Source organism: Hibiscus syriacus, unplaced genomic scaffold, assembly GCF_006381635.1.
Source record: "Hibiscus syriacus cultivar Baekdansim isolate YM2019G1 unplaced genomic scaffold, ASM638163v2 tig00110384_pilon, whole genome shotgun sequence".
Lineage (NCBI taxonomy): Eukaryota > Viridiplantae > Streptophyta > Magnoliopsida > Malvales > Malvaceae > Hibiscus > Hibiscus syriacus.
The window spans coordinates 3,327,959-3,344,163 of record NW_024062715.1 but is presented as its reverse complement, the minus strand read 5'-3'; the positions used below and the strand labels follow the sequence as shown (position 1 = coordinate 3,344,163).

Below are 16,205 nucleotides of genomic sequence, written 5' to 3'. Positions count from 1 at the left end.
TCCTTAGTGTGGATAGCTAAGGTAATGGACGTAGAGTTTGGTTGAGAAAGTCGAACCACTCTAATTCGCTATGCAATTATTTTCTATTTTCTGCAAAAGCTTCCACCAAAATTTAATTGCGAATTCAACCCCCTCTTGGCTATTTCATCGATCGATTAACTCAACACAATGTACTCAATCGAATTTCTAATTTTTCACCATTTAGGAGGGTTAGAGTTATCAGTTAATTGTTTCACTTGTGTTGTTAATTCTTCAATCTGCTTTTGAAGTGCAGAAATATCAACGGACTCAACCATCGTTTTGTTCTTCTTTGGCATCTTCGGGTTTCAAAGTGTTAATAATTAAAGCTCTAATACTAATTTATTGTGGACTAAGGTTTGAAAATAAGAAATTAGAAGATAGATGAAGAAAAGAATAAATGTTTTAGAAACGTGAAATCTTTATTATTAATTTACAATGCATTAAATTCCTTCTAGCTGGCCATTCTCGAGGAAATTCAAATGTACTATTTGTACAGATGTCCACCTATTTTTGGCTTTACTCAACATGCCTTCAAGTATGCTCCTTTCATTAATCTTCATATGCCTATCACATTCTCCTCGTATTTTATTAATTCATGATTTCCCCAAATTAACATTTGAAATCGCTAACCCTACTTCTATTTTCCCCAATTACCCCTCGTCTTTTTTCGATTGTTTCTATATCTATGTTGCTCGTGACAATATCATTTATATACATTGGGATATCACATAAAGAAATTTTGAAAAAGTGCAGATTATGACATATAAGTGAGAAAGTTAAACTTTTCATTTATTATAAGTGATTTAACATAAAATACTATATGTCTTGATGATTTTAGGTATCTTTGAATTGGAAATAACTTGGTATAAATTTGTTTATATGTTCATGTACTCTAATATGATATGTTTTGTATTATTATTATGTTTTATTTTGAATTATTGATTATGTCTCACTAAGTGTATACTTAGCATGTGATGATTTTCACGTGTTGGTTTTGAGTAGAAGATCGAAATAATGAGTGATTGTCATCTTACCTATAGAGAAGCAACTCTACAGTATTAGTAATGAAATCCATCTGATTTATTTGATTTTTCTAGTTGGCATGTATATGTTATAAGTATTTGGAATAAACTTTACTCAGACATAGTTTGGAGTAAATTATAAACAGTTTTTAGGCAGTTATACTGGTTACACTTCGTAGTTATGAACTACTAGGTTGCTATATGAAAATGGGGTTAGTTTGAATGTCGTATAATTAGAAATCTGTTTTATGCGATTAAATGAATTATGGTTTATTTTTTAGTAATAATAGTTTTAAAGAAACATATTATTATCGGTTTTCAATAAGGAAAGTTTCATAAGTTCTATGTGACATCTCTGACTCCTGTTCGGTGAATGATACGGGAAAGGGGTGTTACAATTGGTACAAACTCATAATTGTGCGCTTACTAATGAACTGTCACCCAAGGTCTTTCATGAGAACTTGACTCATGTAGGTGTAATATCATTTAAGGATATAGCTCGTTTATAATTTAAATGCTTGTTTTTTATAAATGCAATTTCAGTTACTTCAATTTAAGGATATTTATTTTAAGATTATTTTCTGCAGAAATAAAGTTTGTTTTGGTTTATCCATACTTTGTTTTTGGTAAAATTTGATCTCGCTAATGTTTAAATAGGGCTAGTTGGAAATAGACATGTGTGGTTCACAATGCATGTAATTTATATGTTATGCTCTATAATTGATCTATGTTATTTGACTGTGTTTGTATATGTGACCATGGATGGGTCTAGTCATGATTGATATGACAAAGGTCACTTTGATCCTAAATGGATATAGTTTATGGACGAGATTGTTATAGAATACATATTGCATGATAATAAATTTTAAACTCATAAGCTTATACATTTATCAAGAAACATATGTTACCCATGTGGAAGATTGTTGGATTAAAATCCATAATTATGGGAACATATTTATAATTATATTATTATTATAAAATATGACATAAACTAAGTGACCAACTATGTTATAAAGACATAAGGTATTAAAAGTATTATAGAAATAAAAGTGTAGATGCTATTAAAGTTATATTTATAATTTGATGAGGGATAGAGTTATAAGTAAAGACAATAATTGATTCTTAAATCAGCTATATAAAGAGGTTATTCTCCCTAAGAAATAGATCATCTCGTATTTTATCTTATCCCCGTCAGAGAGTTTATACTCAAGAGATTTCTATCTTCTTGGAAGATCACAACCAAAGAAAGATTCAAATATTTCTACATATCAACTAATTCATGTAGCTTTCACATTTAGTATTTTATTCTTGATTATTTGGCATGATTAAATCATGGTTTTTTTCATATTTATTATGGTTTGATTCTAACACTAGACTCATACACTCATATAACATATTTAAACTTGAGTTATTTAAAGCAAATAAAATTCTCTTTAACTATTGGGATCATTTCAGGAATATTTTTTAGAAAATAATATTAAATTAGTCTAGTTGAACATAAAAAAATTCCTTTTAAAGAGTTGTAGCCATTTTCATTTTATATTATTATAAAAAATTATAAAGACAATTTAAAATAAAATAATAATGATAACTAACAATATGTTGGTCTAGTAGGATGAGATATTAGATTCATTAAGTAAGGATAAGGGTTCAAATATTGACAATTGTGAATGAAGTAAATTAGGTTGAGATATTTGTCCTTACCTCTACAATACATTATCCGAATTAATTAATCAATAGATTAAATACTGGTGTTATATACAAAAATAACATAATGATAATAATAATAAATTTAATATTCAAATTTATTATGCTTTTATCAATTTAACTCTAATTGGTTTCTTTATGTGTGTCAATGATAAAATTTAGCAAAAGGAAAAGTTATTGAAGATGTAACGTTAAAATTCGAGTCCAAGGTGACAAATGTTTGTCAGGAAACAACAGCTAACATAAATTAGGTAAAGAGTAAAGACCACGCCCCAAAATTCAATTTCCCAAATACTCCATTCTCCACACTTTTTTTTTATTTTATGAATTTTAAACTCTAAAAAAATAAAGGCTTAATTCCCAAATAAGTACTCAAACTATCCCTTTTTTGCCAAATAAGTGCTTATAGTTTTTTGGCCCATCAGGGTATCTAACGTGACAAACGTTACCCTCTTAGGTGCTCATGTCATCAACACTGTTAGTTTTCTCCGTTAAATGACACATGTCAACACCTGGTAATTTTTAAAATTTTATATAAAATTTTAAAAAATAATATTATATATTTTTAAAAAACATAAATTTCAAAATTATCAAGTATTGACCACGTGGTACTTAACGGGAAAACTAACGGCGTTGACGACCTGAACACCTAAAAGGGTAACTTTTGTAACGTTAGACACTTGAATGGGTCAAAAAAACGTAGGCACTTATTTGAAAAAAAAAATATAGTTTAGGCACTTATTTGGGAATTGAGCCTAAAAAAATATGAAGAAAACAGACCTAAACAGCCTAAATTATTTTTATGATTTTAAAATTTTTTCCCTAGCTAGCTAGCTTTCCCTTTGCTCCTCAGTAACCAATCCACCAAATAAAAAAAATTAAAAAGAAATACTGAAATTGTACTTTTTCATCTATATTTTTGACATATTTTTTCATATTTAGCTTCAATCTCATGTTATTAATTGATTAAATTTATTTTTAAAGAAAATGTCATGTTCTTAAATTTTTCTCATAATTCAAAAAAGTAATACATATCATCTTAATCATTTTTGAATTAATCACTGATATTCGATATATTATTCGACTAATATAAATCAAGTACTACATAGGAGAGAACGACCTTCTTAACCTAGTTTACTCTATTCGTATATACTAGGATTCAAACACCTAATATTATTTAAAAAATTTAATATTTCAGCTCAATAAACCAACTAGTTGTTGGTCATACCATCTTAATCATTAGTTAATACTCTATTTTCATTTTTTGTTAGAATTTTATCTTAAAAATTATGATTCACATAAACAATTTTGAAGCATGCTTTAAAAAAAGGAAACATGTTCCCAAACACTGCCACATATCTGTAAAGTGTTCTTTTTCAATGCATGAACATAAAAATTACTTTATGTAAATTTTATTATATCCAAAATTTTCAAAGTAAACGTACATTTTTAATTTTTTTTGAATTACAATTACAATTATTATATTAAAATTTAAATAATTTATCTTTAAATAAAAGTCACATATAATAAAACTTCAAATATAATAAATTTAAAGTTGTTTTTGGTTCTTATACAAAAATCATCATGATATTTATTTTTTGATTAGTTAGCCGATGATCACATATAGTCAGACCACCTCTTTTGATAAAATTTTGTTTGTCAATGTAATCAAAATTGTGTAACGAAATATCCTGCCATATTATTTTGTTCACTCTCTACTCCTTTATCTGTTTATCAAGCGTCTCATTCGACAGAGACAAAAAGTTTGTATAAAAGTTATTGGTTTTTGATATTGGTCGTTATTCTCAATGGAAGATTTTAATTTTCTTCGAATTTTTTGGTTTATTATTTATTTTTGTACGAATATTTTGGTGACTATTGTCTCCAAATTTATTTATTTATCCTAATACGTTGTAATTTTATTTTCCATTATTTATAAAATCCAGTTGCGATTGTTCAAAAAAATTGTAAACTAAAAATTTATACAAAAAATTAATTATTTTTATTAACTTAGGGTAAATATAAGATATTATATGTTTAAATATACTCCTAATCATATAATATTAAACGCTCATACTTCTGACATTTATAATATTCAAATCTGGAATCTCAAAAAATAACAACAATTCTTTTACTACCGAAATTATTTGATTTATACAAATATTTAACTACTTGAATATAATCAAACTCAAATACAAATATTAAACTATTTTAAAATTTTAAAAATTCATCTTCACCCACCTATCCAATAATTAATTGGTCGTCGTTAAGCTGTTCACCTTCTTCATTTGACAACTCCAAAATATTAAATTAAAGTCGTAATAAATTTTCAATAATTCAAACCTAACGATTCATGCTTTCCAATCATAACCATATTCATAATTATTAGAAAATTAAGATAATACTAAATTACAAATTAAAAGAAAAAAAATATATGTATAAATTCTAGCTGGCCAAAGAATAGAATAATTTTTTTTATTAAACATGTTACATCATATAAATAAGATAAAAAATTAAATTATAGTTTCTAACAATAATATTTTATATTAATACACTAAAAGTTATTAAAATAAAAAAATATTACTTCACGACATTGACCCTCTTACATGTAGGAAAACAGAACAAATATATTTTAGATTGGTTTTACTCAAATTCCTCCTAAAAATATGTGAGCTTTGTGTTATTTTATTAAAATAAGGTCTCTAAAATATATTATAATAACACAAAATTATAAAATATAAAAATTTAAGAATATTGAAATTAAAATGAAGATAAATAAATAAAAATTTAAGAAGTATTGACTATAGTTGAATTCTTGTGATAATGATAGATAAAACTATTAGTTTTTTTTTTTGGTTAAATCTTGTCAATAGAAAGTAATTTTTTAGAAACAATTTTTTTTCAAAGTATAAGACCCTAAATTTTGAAATTTTATAACGTATTACATTCAACACTTACCCATGGACGGGTCTAATTTTACTATTTTGTTTTAAATATAAGGGTAAACTATCGAGTTGATCATTTTTTTTCATTTTTATAAACGTATGGTCACTCGATTTAAAAAACGTAATTCGTAGTCACTTTCGATTCGTTTTAATTAAATGTGGCCACTTTCGTTTTGTTTTAATTAAGATATGATCACTTATCCTAAATGATCATTAAAAATTTAACGATTTGATGATGTGACACGATAATAAAATGATATAATTTTTGTTTTAACCATTGAAATTTAAATAAAAATTTAATTATGAACTTTTTTGTAAATATAAAGCAGTTTAGGGACAAGTTTACAGTTTACCATTTCTTTAATACGCTTTTCTTCTAAATTTCCCCATACTCCTAAATCTCCTCCTCCTAGGTAGGGATGGCAAACGGGCGGGTCGGGTGCGGATACCCCCTCCCCCATCCCCATACCCACCTAATATTTTTCAATCCACCACCCGCCTACCACCCATGATGGGTACAAATTTTCAAATCCACACCCGCCCACGCGGGTACATTCTCAAATCCATCCCCACACCCACTACCCACTAGCGACGTACCCGTCTAGACCCGCCTGACAGCAAACTTAAGTTATACATAAGCAACAAACATAAAACAAACATGTCCATTAAGAAACATAATAAAATAATCCAAGGATTATCAAAGTTAAGTGTTAATATAGATCTTAAAATACACAAAACACCATAATAAAGGACATAATTAAAGTCTAGAAACATAAATGACAAACACATAATGTTTTTGTTCTTTGGCACAACATTCTAAAATTTCAGGCAATATTTGTGACATATAATACTCCAGTATTACAATCATCATTCTCTATTTCCTCCAACTGAGAGCGCTCCAATTTAAATTCACTACTACCTACATATATAATAGAAAGTAAAACTAATATAAGTTAGTAACTAAACTTTAATAAGATAATTAAGCACAATTTGACAACTAATATAAACTAAATAATAATATTACCTTTAATATCGGCCCAAAGCCAATTTTGAGCATACATTAATGCTTCAATCGTCTCCGGAAGTAGTCGACTACAATAAGGACAAATTACTCTTCCACCTATACTGAATGCAGATTTTGATGGGACAGTGGAGACAGGAATGCCCAAAATATCTTTTGCTATTTGTTGGAGAGTTAGATAAATTACATGTTATATCTTATACAATATTAGAATTTATAAATTAGTCTCTAAAATTACACCTAAATTCATAATGGTCCAAAATTTAATGGATATTTAGCTAGGTGGGCGGATGTGGGGCGAGCGGATGCGGGGCGGGCGGATGCGAGGCGGATGCGGGCCGGGTAATGTCTCAAACCCATTACCCGCCCACCACCCGTGACGGGTACCACTTTCTAAATTCACACCCGCCCACTACTCGCTAAAATTATACCCATCCCCGCCCCAATTGGAGCGGATGCGGTGCGAAATCCACGAAACTGTACCCGTTTGCCATCCCTACTCCTAGGGTAGTTGGGGAAAGCAATGGCTAACATATCTAGTAATTGAAATTGTTCGCTGCTTACTCTCTCAACAAACCCCGAAGACCCAACGCCTAACTTTCCTCATTTAACCCTTTTCATTTCCCTACGCTTTCCCATTCTATCCAGCCGTTTAACCCTTTTCATTTCCCCCCGATGCCGACGCCGTCGCCGAATCCATCAAGCGTCGTCTCGCCACTCATGGTAACTCTTCCGACGCCCTTACTTTCGTTGATCTCTATACCAAGTTCGCTTCCAAAAATGGTCCGGGCAGCGTTAATAACAAATGGGCCGTTTTTTATTTGCTTAAAATCATACCCGAGGACCAGGAAAAAAATGTTGTCAATGAGATGGATTCTTCTGTTTTCTTGCCTAATCCGAGTATTATAAATTATTGGCTGTGCTAGAGGATCAGTCAATGAATCCGATTCCATTGGTTTCGGAGAATGTAAGTTCCGGTAATTATTTGTCATTGAGGAGATTGTCGGTTTGGTTTGCTAAGCCAATGGTGAAAATGAGATTACTGGTAGTGTTGGCTTGCTAAGCCAATAATGAAAATGAGATGAATGGCAGTGTTGGTTGATAAGTGTAAAGCTTTGAGGGTTGGGCTATGGCTGGTGCTATTCATCTGAATGCACAGCACGGTGATCCTCTAGTCCATACTTTCCCCAACTGCCATAGCTGGAGGAGGAGATATTGTGAAGAAAAACATAATAAAGAAATGGTAAATTGTAAACTTGTTCCTAAACAGTTTTAGATTTACAAAAAAAAAATCTATAATTAAATTTTAACTAAAATCAAGGGTTAAAACAAAAATTATGTCACTATATTAATATGTCATGTCATCAAATAACTTTTAACAAGGATAAATTATCTCATCTTAATTAAAATAAAACGAAAATGATTATAACTTATTTTTTAGGATAAAGTATAATAATGATTACTGAATTTTTTTAAAGCTTTCATTTAGGTCTCTCAACTTTTAAAACTCGTAATACAGTCCTCCAACATTTAGTCCGTTTGCAATATGGTCACAGAACTTTTCAAGCGCTTGCATTTAGATCCCCCAACTTTTAAAGCTTGCAACACATACCTCAATTTCATTCTAAACCTCAAATTTCAAAATAATTTGATTATATTTTAAACCCCAAAATTTAAAATACTTTAATTTAGGGTTAGAATACAATTAAAGTATTTTAGAATTTAGGGTTTAGAATGTAATTGAAGTGTTTTGGAATTTTGAACATGAATTTACTATTTGATATTGTTTACTTCAATATAAATTTGAGGTTTGTTACATGCACATCCAGCAGCTGCTGTACTTTGATCATTAAAAGTGCATCTATCACGTTTATTACATAAATCGTTGAAGTAAAAGTAACAAGGTTTATTTGTCTTGTTCGTAGCTGCCGCACTTTGGTATGACAATCAATAGGTTTGGATGGAACTTGAGCATGCACATCCAACGACTGCGAAAATAGTAAAAAGTTTTAATTCATAGGACTTCAACATACAACCAAGCAATAACTAAAATAAACCAAGAATATCAATTAATAACTCATTCAAAAGGAGGACTTAATAAATAAAGGGAAAAAGATTCGGTCATAGTCACTCCAAAAGCTAAGGCGTCAAATGGGTTGTTTAAGATAGACATTAGATGCAAAATACAACATTACCAGTTGCAAATGCATTAATGGCCTATAATTTTAACATATAATTGCTCTAATGCTCCATGTTTAATGTTCCTCAATAGCCAAACATGATGAGAATATAAAGCAGATAGTGAACTAAAATCGTAGGACCTCATAATTCTTGTAAATTCATGGCATGTCAGCAATAAAAGACATTGTAAAACATAGAGGACACTGCAACAAACATATATATGCCAGAAATAAGGTGCAAATGTGCAATGATCGGACAACATATCAAGTAGCTGTTCTAAATATACTACCCTGTCATGACGTCTTTCGAGTTACGTGCATGAAGAATTGTCTTCTAAAGCTATAATTCAATACAGATTCAACTGTAAAATTTCCAAAACATGTAAAAAAATCCAATTCGTTCACGATATATAAATCCCATAATCAACATGAACTTATTAAAAAGACTACGAGCTCACAGGACGCCGAAAACCACAGGTCAGATCAATACAATTCCCAGTAAACTAGTACCAGCAATCTCTCGGATTGAGCTTGGCGATTTCACTATGTCGATACTCACAACCAATTCCCTGATTTAAAGAAAAACCAAACAAGAAGATCAAAAAAATTTAGCATGTGACCCTCTTTCACTTTTATTCTGATGAACTAAATATCTTTCATAAGGAGTACTAAATGTTTTGATTAAGAAGAAGGAAAGAAAATTAGATGGTTTGGTTCAAAACTAACACTGAATATCCAGATCCTTGACATGCAGTTCCAGAAACATAAAAAATTCAACAAAAAAACATACAATGCGAGCTGAAAATGGAAAAGTGCAAAAGAGGAAAAACTTACTTCCGAATAGCCCAAATGAGAAAATAAATATCTTCTTGCAAGTGAGAGGATATGATAAGAAATAAACGCAATTGGTGTTGCGTTCCAGCAATTCTTCCTCCATTTTTTCTTTGTAAATAAAAAGTTGAAAGACAGAGCACTGCTTGAGTTTAAAATTTTACATGGCAGAAAATTGAATAACAAAAACCAAACGAGAGTGCATGTGAGCGAAAGAGACTGAGAAGTGAATGCGCTGTTTGTGATTTCATTATATTTGATCATATGTTGGAAAATCTTTAACCATAAGGATTAAACAAATAAATTATTATATACCATTTATACAAAATAATTCCAACTTTGTGTGTGACTTTCAACAATGATATTTAGTTCATCTTAGTAGTATTTGTCAACTCTGCATTTCTAACCCCATTTTTTTTTCGCAAGCATTTTATCGAACATCTATGCTTCACTTAAGATGACATGTATCTAACATTACACATTAAATCGTTGATGGTCCCGATAGTCCCTTGGTCGAATCTTCTCTCAATGCACCCTTATTCAAGTCAACACCTCCACATAATTCAAAGTTAGATTAGAATTTCCCATGCATTCCGGCTAAAAAGTTACGTTGAAAATGAGAAGAGATAAACCAAAAATTGAAATTCAAGATCAAAAAGGAATTTGAGATTTAGAATAAAATTAAAAAATGTGTTACAAGTTTTAAAAGTTGAGGAACCTAAATACAAGTGTCTGACATATTGCAAACGTACTAATGACATTGTAACAATTGAAGACTATATTGCAAACAGACTAAATATTAGATAATTGTATTACAAGTTTTAAAGTTAGAGGACCCAAATGAAACCTTTAAAAAAAATTCAATTGCCATTACTATACTTTACCATTACTATACATTTATAAAAATAAAACAAATTTACCCTAAACATAAAGAACAAAAGGAAAAGTGATGAATGTGTAAGAAAAAGATTTTTAACATGATTAACCAAATTATAGAGTCGCACTAAAATCTAAACCCTCCAATAAACACAATACACAACTTCAACTACAAATTAACTTTCAAAAACAAAAGCCTAAAAAACGTCAATTGGTAGACCAACTAAACAGCACCTAAAAATTTTAGTTAAAAAAAATAAAGCCTATCTAAAGCCGGGAGTGGAGGAGCAGTGACGAGACGATACCACTCAACTTTACTGAATACCCACCGACGGTTGCACTTTCGGCGGTCGACCGCGGCCTCGCTTAACGCCTGGAGGTGGTGGAACAGCAGTTACGGTCGAGACGCCAGTCTTAGGCTTCTTAGGTGGACGTCCACGTGGCCTACCAGTGCTGACGGTAGTTTTGGACTTAGGAGGAGCTGATAAATCCTTGGGCTTCGGTGGACGACCACGTGGCCTTGGTGGCGACACTACTTTCCCGGGCGTTACAGGGACCTTGGGTTTCGGGGGACGTCCACGTCCACGCTTGGGTGGGGCTTTGGGGTTGGGTTTCATGTAATTGTTGTTCGACATTACGATTTCGCCGCTCTGTTTCATCAAGTTCAGGTGGTGGGAAAGAAGACTGGAGTGATTCTCCGGGAGATCCGAGTGAGTCGACTCGATGTGTTTCGAGATTGACGTCATGCTCGACCCCTCCTCGTTCAAAGCTTCTATGGCTTCCATGATCATCTTCTCAGTAAAAAAAAGGAAAAAAAACAGAAAAAAAAGGAATAAGCTCAAACAAAACCACAGTGACGAAAAAAGCCGAAACTAAGAACATAGAAATGCAAACTACCTGAGGGTGGTCTGGAAGAGAAGCTTGTTGAGAAGCATGAAGGCCTCGAGTATGTTTAATTTCTTCACTCGCCATTCCAAGTTTACTAAACTTTTTTCTTTTTTTCTTTTTCCTGGGGGGAAAAAACAAAAGTACAACACTTAAACTGTTGTTTTTTTAAGGTTTTTTGTGAGCGCTTTGGGATTTAAAAGGAACAGCTTTGGGGTCGAAGGAGAGAAAGAACAACAATAGCCAATGGGTAGAAGCTATAATCCAACGGCTAGGGATAGCTGACTCCGGTTTTATCGAACGGCTTTTATTTGTTCCATACAATTACAGGGATTGATGAATGGGTCCGAAGGCTTTTGAATTTTTGATTAATTAATTTTTTTTATATTCTTTTTAGAATGCATCGGTTACAAGGGGATTTTCTTTTTTCTGCTTTCTTTCTTTGGGGTCGAAGGTGTAGTAGTTGTGCGAAAGTATAAAAAAAGAGGAAGTTTTTCAGATTACTTAAGACGAATAAAAAAAAGGCACGTGGACCGAGCCACAAGCTGTTCAGAATTCCGAGCGGAAGAGGCGGTGATAATTGAGTGCGAGGGAGGGAGTGTAGGGTGAAACTTTAAAAATACGTTTGGTTTACGGAATGTAAGATTACCAGTGAGAAAGTAAGATTACCAGGGAATAGGATTACTGAGAATGTTATATTTTGTGTTTGGTTAGTTTAGCAGGAATGTAAGATTACCGTGTTTGATTAAAGAAATAAAAGATTATTAGAATGTATATTTAACAAAATTGTCCCTATTTGTATAATATTACAAGTTGAAAAATATTTATATATTTTCTTTAAAAAATTTAAATTCATAAAATTTATATAATTTTTTTTTTACAAAATTAAAAATATAAAAAATATTTAATAGAAGGGTAAAATTTTATTTTAACCCATGAACTTCATATAAAATTTTAATTATAGATATTTTTTTTTGTAAATCTAAAATAGTTTAAGGATAAATTTATAAGTTAACTTTCATGAAATTTTTATTATTCAATGACAGAAGAAGGATATATTTTTGAAAAAAAATTAAGGGCATTTTAGTCCAAAACGCCGGTAATTACAATACCTAAGGGAAGAGAGGTAATGACATTCCCGGTAATATACCCCAAAAATTCATTATTGATAATAAAATATCACTGGAATGACATTCCCGACCAAACCAAACGGAAGAATGTAGACTCCATTCCCAGAGAAATCCCAGATTCCCCCATCCAAACGGCCCCTAAGAGGTAAGAGTTTAGAACCAATGCGTGGCCGCTGCTCGGACAAGAGTTGACTTTAGTCTTCATATGGATGAAGTCGTGCACTCTCACTTAGGTATAGTCATTTGATCTGGAGTCGACGACTTCAAATCAATCTAATTTGATTGTATTGGTTTTATTTAAAAAATGTAAATTACATGTCTATTTATTAAATTTTATTCTCTCTTCAATTTCATTTTTAAATTTATTTACTGAATTTTAGATATTTAACGACATTACAACATGAATAAATTAAATAATTTTTTAACCATTAAATTCTATATCATAAAAAATAGTCAAAAGTAAATTATTTTTTAAGTTTTTCTCTTTCCTTTCTCTTTCCCCTCTTCTTTTCTCCTCTAAACCCATTTTTTTATTCTCTCTCATTCAACCACCCACCTTAATCTATGCTCACAACCATTGTCACCTCTTTTTTTTTTAGTTTGGAATTAAGAAAAAAAAGTTGGAGAAGATGAGTGAAGATAAAAAAAGAGTCGATGCCACTCTTTTGAAGATATGGGGAATGAGAAAATAAACAAGAAAACCAGAGAAAACAACAATGGGGAGTAGGGGGATAAGTGTGGCTAAGATGGGTTATCCTTTCCGGCCATCGTCATTAAGCCTCTTCACCCCTATTTTTACCCCATCGTCCCATCAATATCTAACAAAATCCTAATTTTACCTCATTATTAAATATAACCACAACTTTAATCCCACACCTAATTTGCAAAAACAATAACCATGATAACTACATCAAGGATAATAGCAACAAGAAGATTATAATCAAGGTCAAACCGGTTGGTTTGTTGAGGTTGAGGAGTAGGGGGATATAAGTATGGCTGAGATGGGTTTTAAGAGGGTTTGTTAAGGTGAGAAAGGAATATGAGAAGATAAAAGATGATGTGATCCTGTCTAGCTCCAATTTTCTCCATGACTTGATCACACCATGAATGTTATTCAAATCTGGTTCTAAGGGAGTTCTACCTTACTTTATCTTATATTTACTTATTTATGCACTATGTATTATTATAAGCATACATTTACAGATTAGACTATACCTGAATTATCATAACAGGTGCATTCATTCATTATATGGTTTGCATCATTGATTGATATTCAAGCATATAATCTATAGTTATAATAATAATATTCATTCATTATCATATCATGCATGAGTTATTATTATAACATATAGTCCACATCTTTATATTATAAGTTATTTACTTTAAATACTTAGCTTATATTATGCTTTCTTTTGTAGGTGCATATTCGGCCACATGATGGGAGCTAAATTTGAGCTTAACTAAGGATAAAGAGCTAGGAAAACTTACATAGGATGACTCAGGAGATCATGAAGAACAAATGGTGAAAAGTTGTCAGCTGACCCTCGAGCTCATAGCTGACTTGAGCTGGGTTTTTTGGCTAGCTAGAGACCTCATTTCAGCTGGAGAGTTGCACCATCACCACCACCACACAGAGCACTACAAATATGGTCTAGGTCAATTTTTGTGGATTCGTACCTTTTCGCGAAGAGTTGCCATTCCAAGAGGTACCTTGTCACAAGGAGCTGACCAAAGACTCATCTTCATATAATTCATCAATGGCCAGCTCATCTTTAGCTCAAACACATGGAAAGTAGCTCAAATGATGAACAATTACCTTCTACACATGTGACCTTTCATGACAAGTTGCTGCCCATTGAAGACCATGACACGTAGATGCATGTTAGAAGCTAAGTCACGCCTAGTGTGCTGCCTATCTCCATTCCATGGACTTCAAGACATCATCCTATGGTTGCAACCTCACTAAAGCATTGCAAGAAGACCCATGTGCATTCAAGAAGGCTGCCATGTGCATCATTCAAGCATGTGCACTCCATGTGACATCAAATTGGTGCCAAAACACCAAGGGATGCTTTCTATTCGGCCAAAGACTCTTTTCTCTTCATTTTGGCGCCTAAATAACTTCCAAATGCATTCAAATCATCCTTAGGGCCGAACCAATACATAACCATTCGACCAAGAGCATGTATCTTTATTTAAATCATATATTTTCATCAAAAATCATGTATTTTCAAAGGGGTTTCAACCTTGGCCGAACCATCAAGTGTTTAGTCGGCATAAACCCTTTGAAAACTATAAATAGGCTAGGCTATTTACATTGTAAGAAAACCCTTTGATAAAATAAATCCTTGTGAGATTATTCTCTCTTCACGTTCTTTTTAGAACTATATCGATTAAGTAAGCTTATTCTAAGTTTGTGGCGTCATTCCTTCCCCTTGATACTTGTGGTTCCTAGTTCTTATAACTAGTGGGTCAAAGTCCTTACTACCATCCCTTATAGAACTTATAAGAAACGGGTCTTTGCTCCTTTATAGCATTGGTTCCTTGTTAGTTTTATAAGATTCTATCTGTTCATCACCATCTTCCATCACCATTTTCACGCCTATAACATCACCATCTTCCATCACCATTGCATGCCTATATCATCACCATCTTCTATCACCATTTCACGCCTATATCATCACCATTCCCTTACCATCTATTCACCATTAAATCATCATTCATTCATCAACAAGGCATACGTCCATTTCACCATTGAAGGTCAAATTCATCAACACTTGAAGGATATTTATTCAACACTTCCGCAGCCTACTTTGATATCATTTCTTTCCATTTCTTTTCTTATCATTTCCTTTCTTCTTCCATATTTCCATTTTAATCATTTCATTCTTTTAATTTTTTCAGAATACTTATCAATTCAAAGTGTAGAATTTGGTGTCTCTCCTAGATCGGGAAATAACAAGGTTGCCAACTTCTCCATTATTGAAGAAGACTAGTTAGCCTTACATCAAGCGATAATCAGAGCTTTGTTGGATTGACAATCAAGTGCTACAACAAAAAGAAACAAGAAAGAAGAAAAAACAAAAAGAAAAGAAAAGACTCATACAACAAATTTGGAGTGCAAAAGAAAGAAAAGAAAAAGAAGAAAAAAAATTCAAAGAAAAAGAAAAGTGAAGAAAGTTGTAAAGTACACTCAAAGAGAAGCACAAAACAATATGCCTAACAATAAACTAGAAGGAGATATCCTTGTTGTTTCTTGTGAAGGAAGATAGTAAGTGTTGCAACTTGAGTTGTGAGTTATCTTCACTTTCTTACTATTTCATTTCCTTATTCTTTCATCTATTCTTACTCCATTACCTTATCATTTTCTTAACCTTTTCTATTATACCTCTACCATAACCATTTCTATACCTAACCATTTCTTTTAAGTCAACGCACCAACTAAAGAGACTTGCTCAATCTTGAGTTAGTTCTTAAAAAGAACCCACAAGAGAGAATCGAGCGAAAAAAGGCATACGAGAGGGTGAGATCGGAAGGGGGATCAAGAAAAAGCCAAGAATATATCCCTTAGTGCAAACACGAGTGTG

The 16,205-nt window shown here is 31.8% G+C and overlaps 1 protein-coding gene across 1 annotated transcript; it reads right to left on the bottom strand.

The window, feature by feature from the left end:
- Positions 1-10,902: 10,902 nt before the first annotated feature.
- Positions 10,903-11,631, bottom strand: LOC120122087 (HMG-Y-related protein B-like). The gene is made up of 2 exons (XM_039141329.1): positions 11,501-11,631; positions 10,903-11,394 (listed from the first exon to the last, which is right to left on the bottom strand). The coding sequence occupies exons 1-2, from the start codon at positions 11,573-11,575 to the stop codon at positions 10,918-10,920; spliced, it is 552 nt and encodes a 183-aa protein (XP_038997260.1). The 5' UTR covers positions 11,576-11,631; the 3' UTR covers positions 10,903-10,917.
- Positions 11,632-16,205: the final 4,574 nt, after the last annotated feature.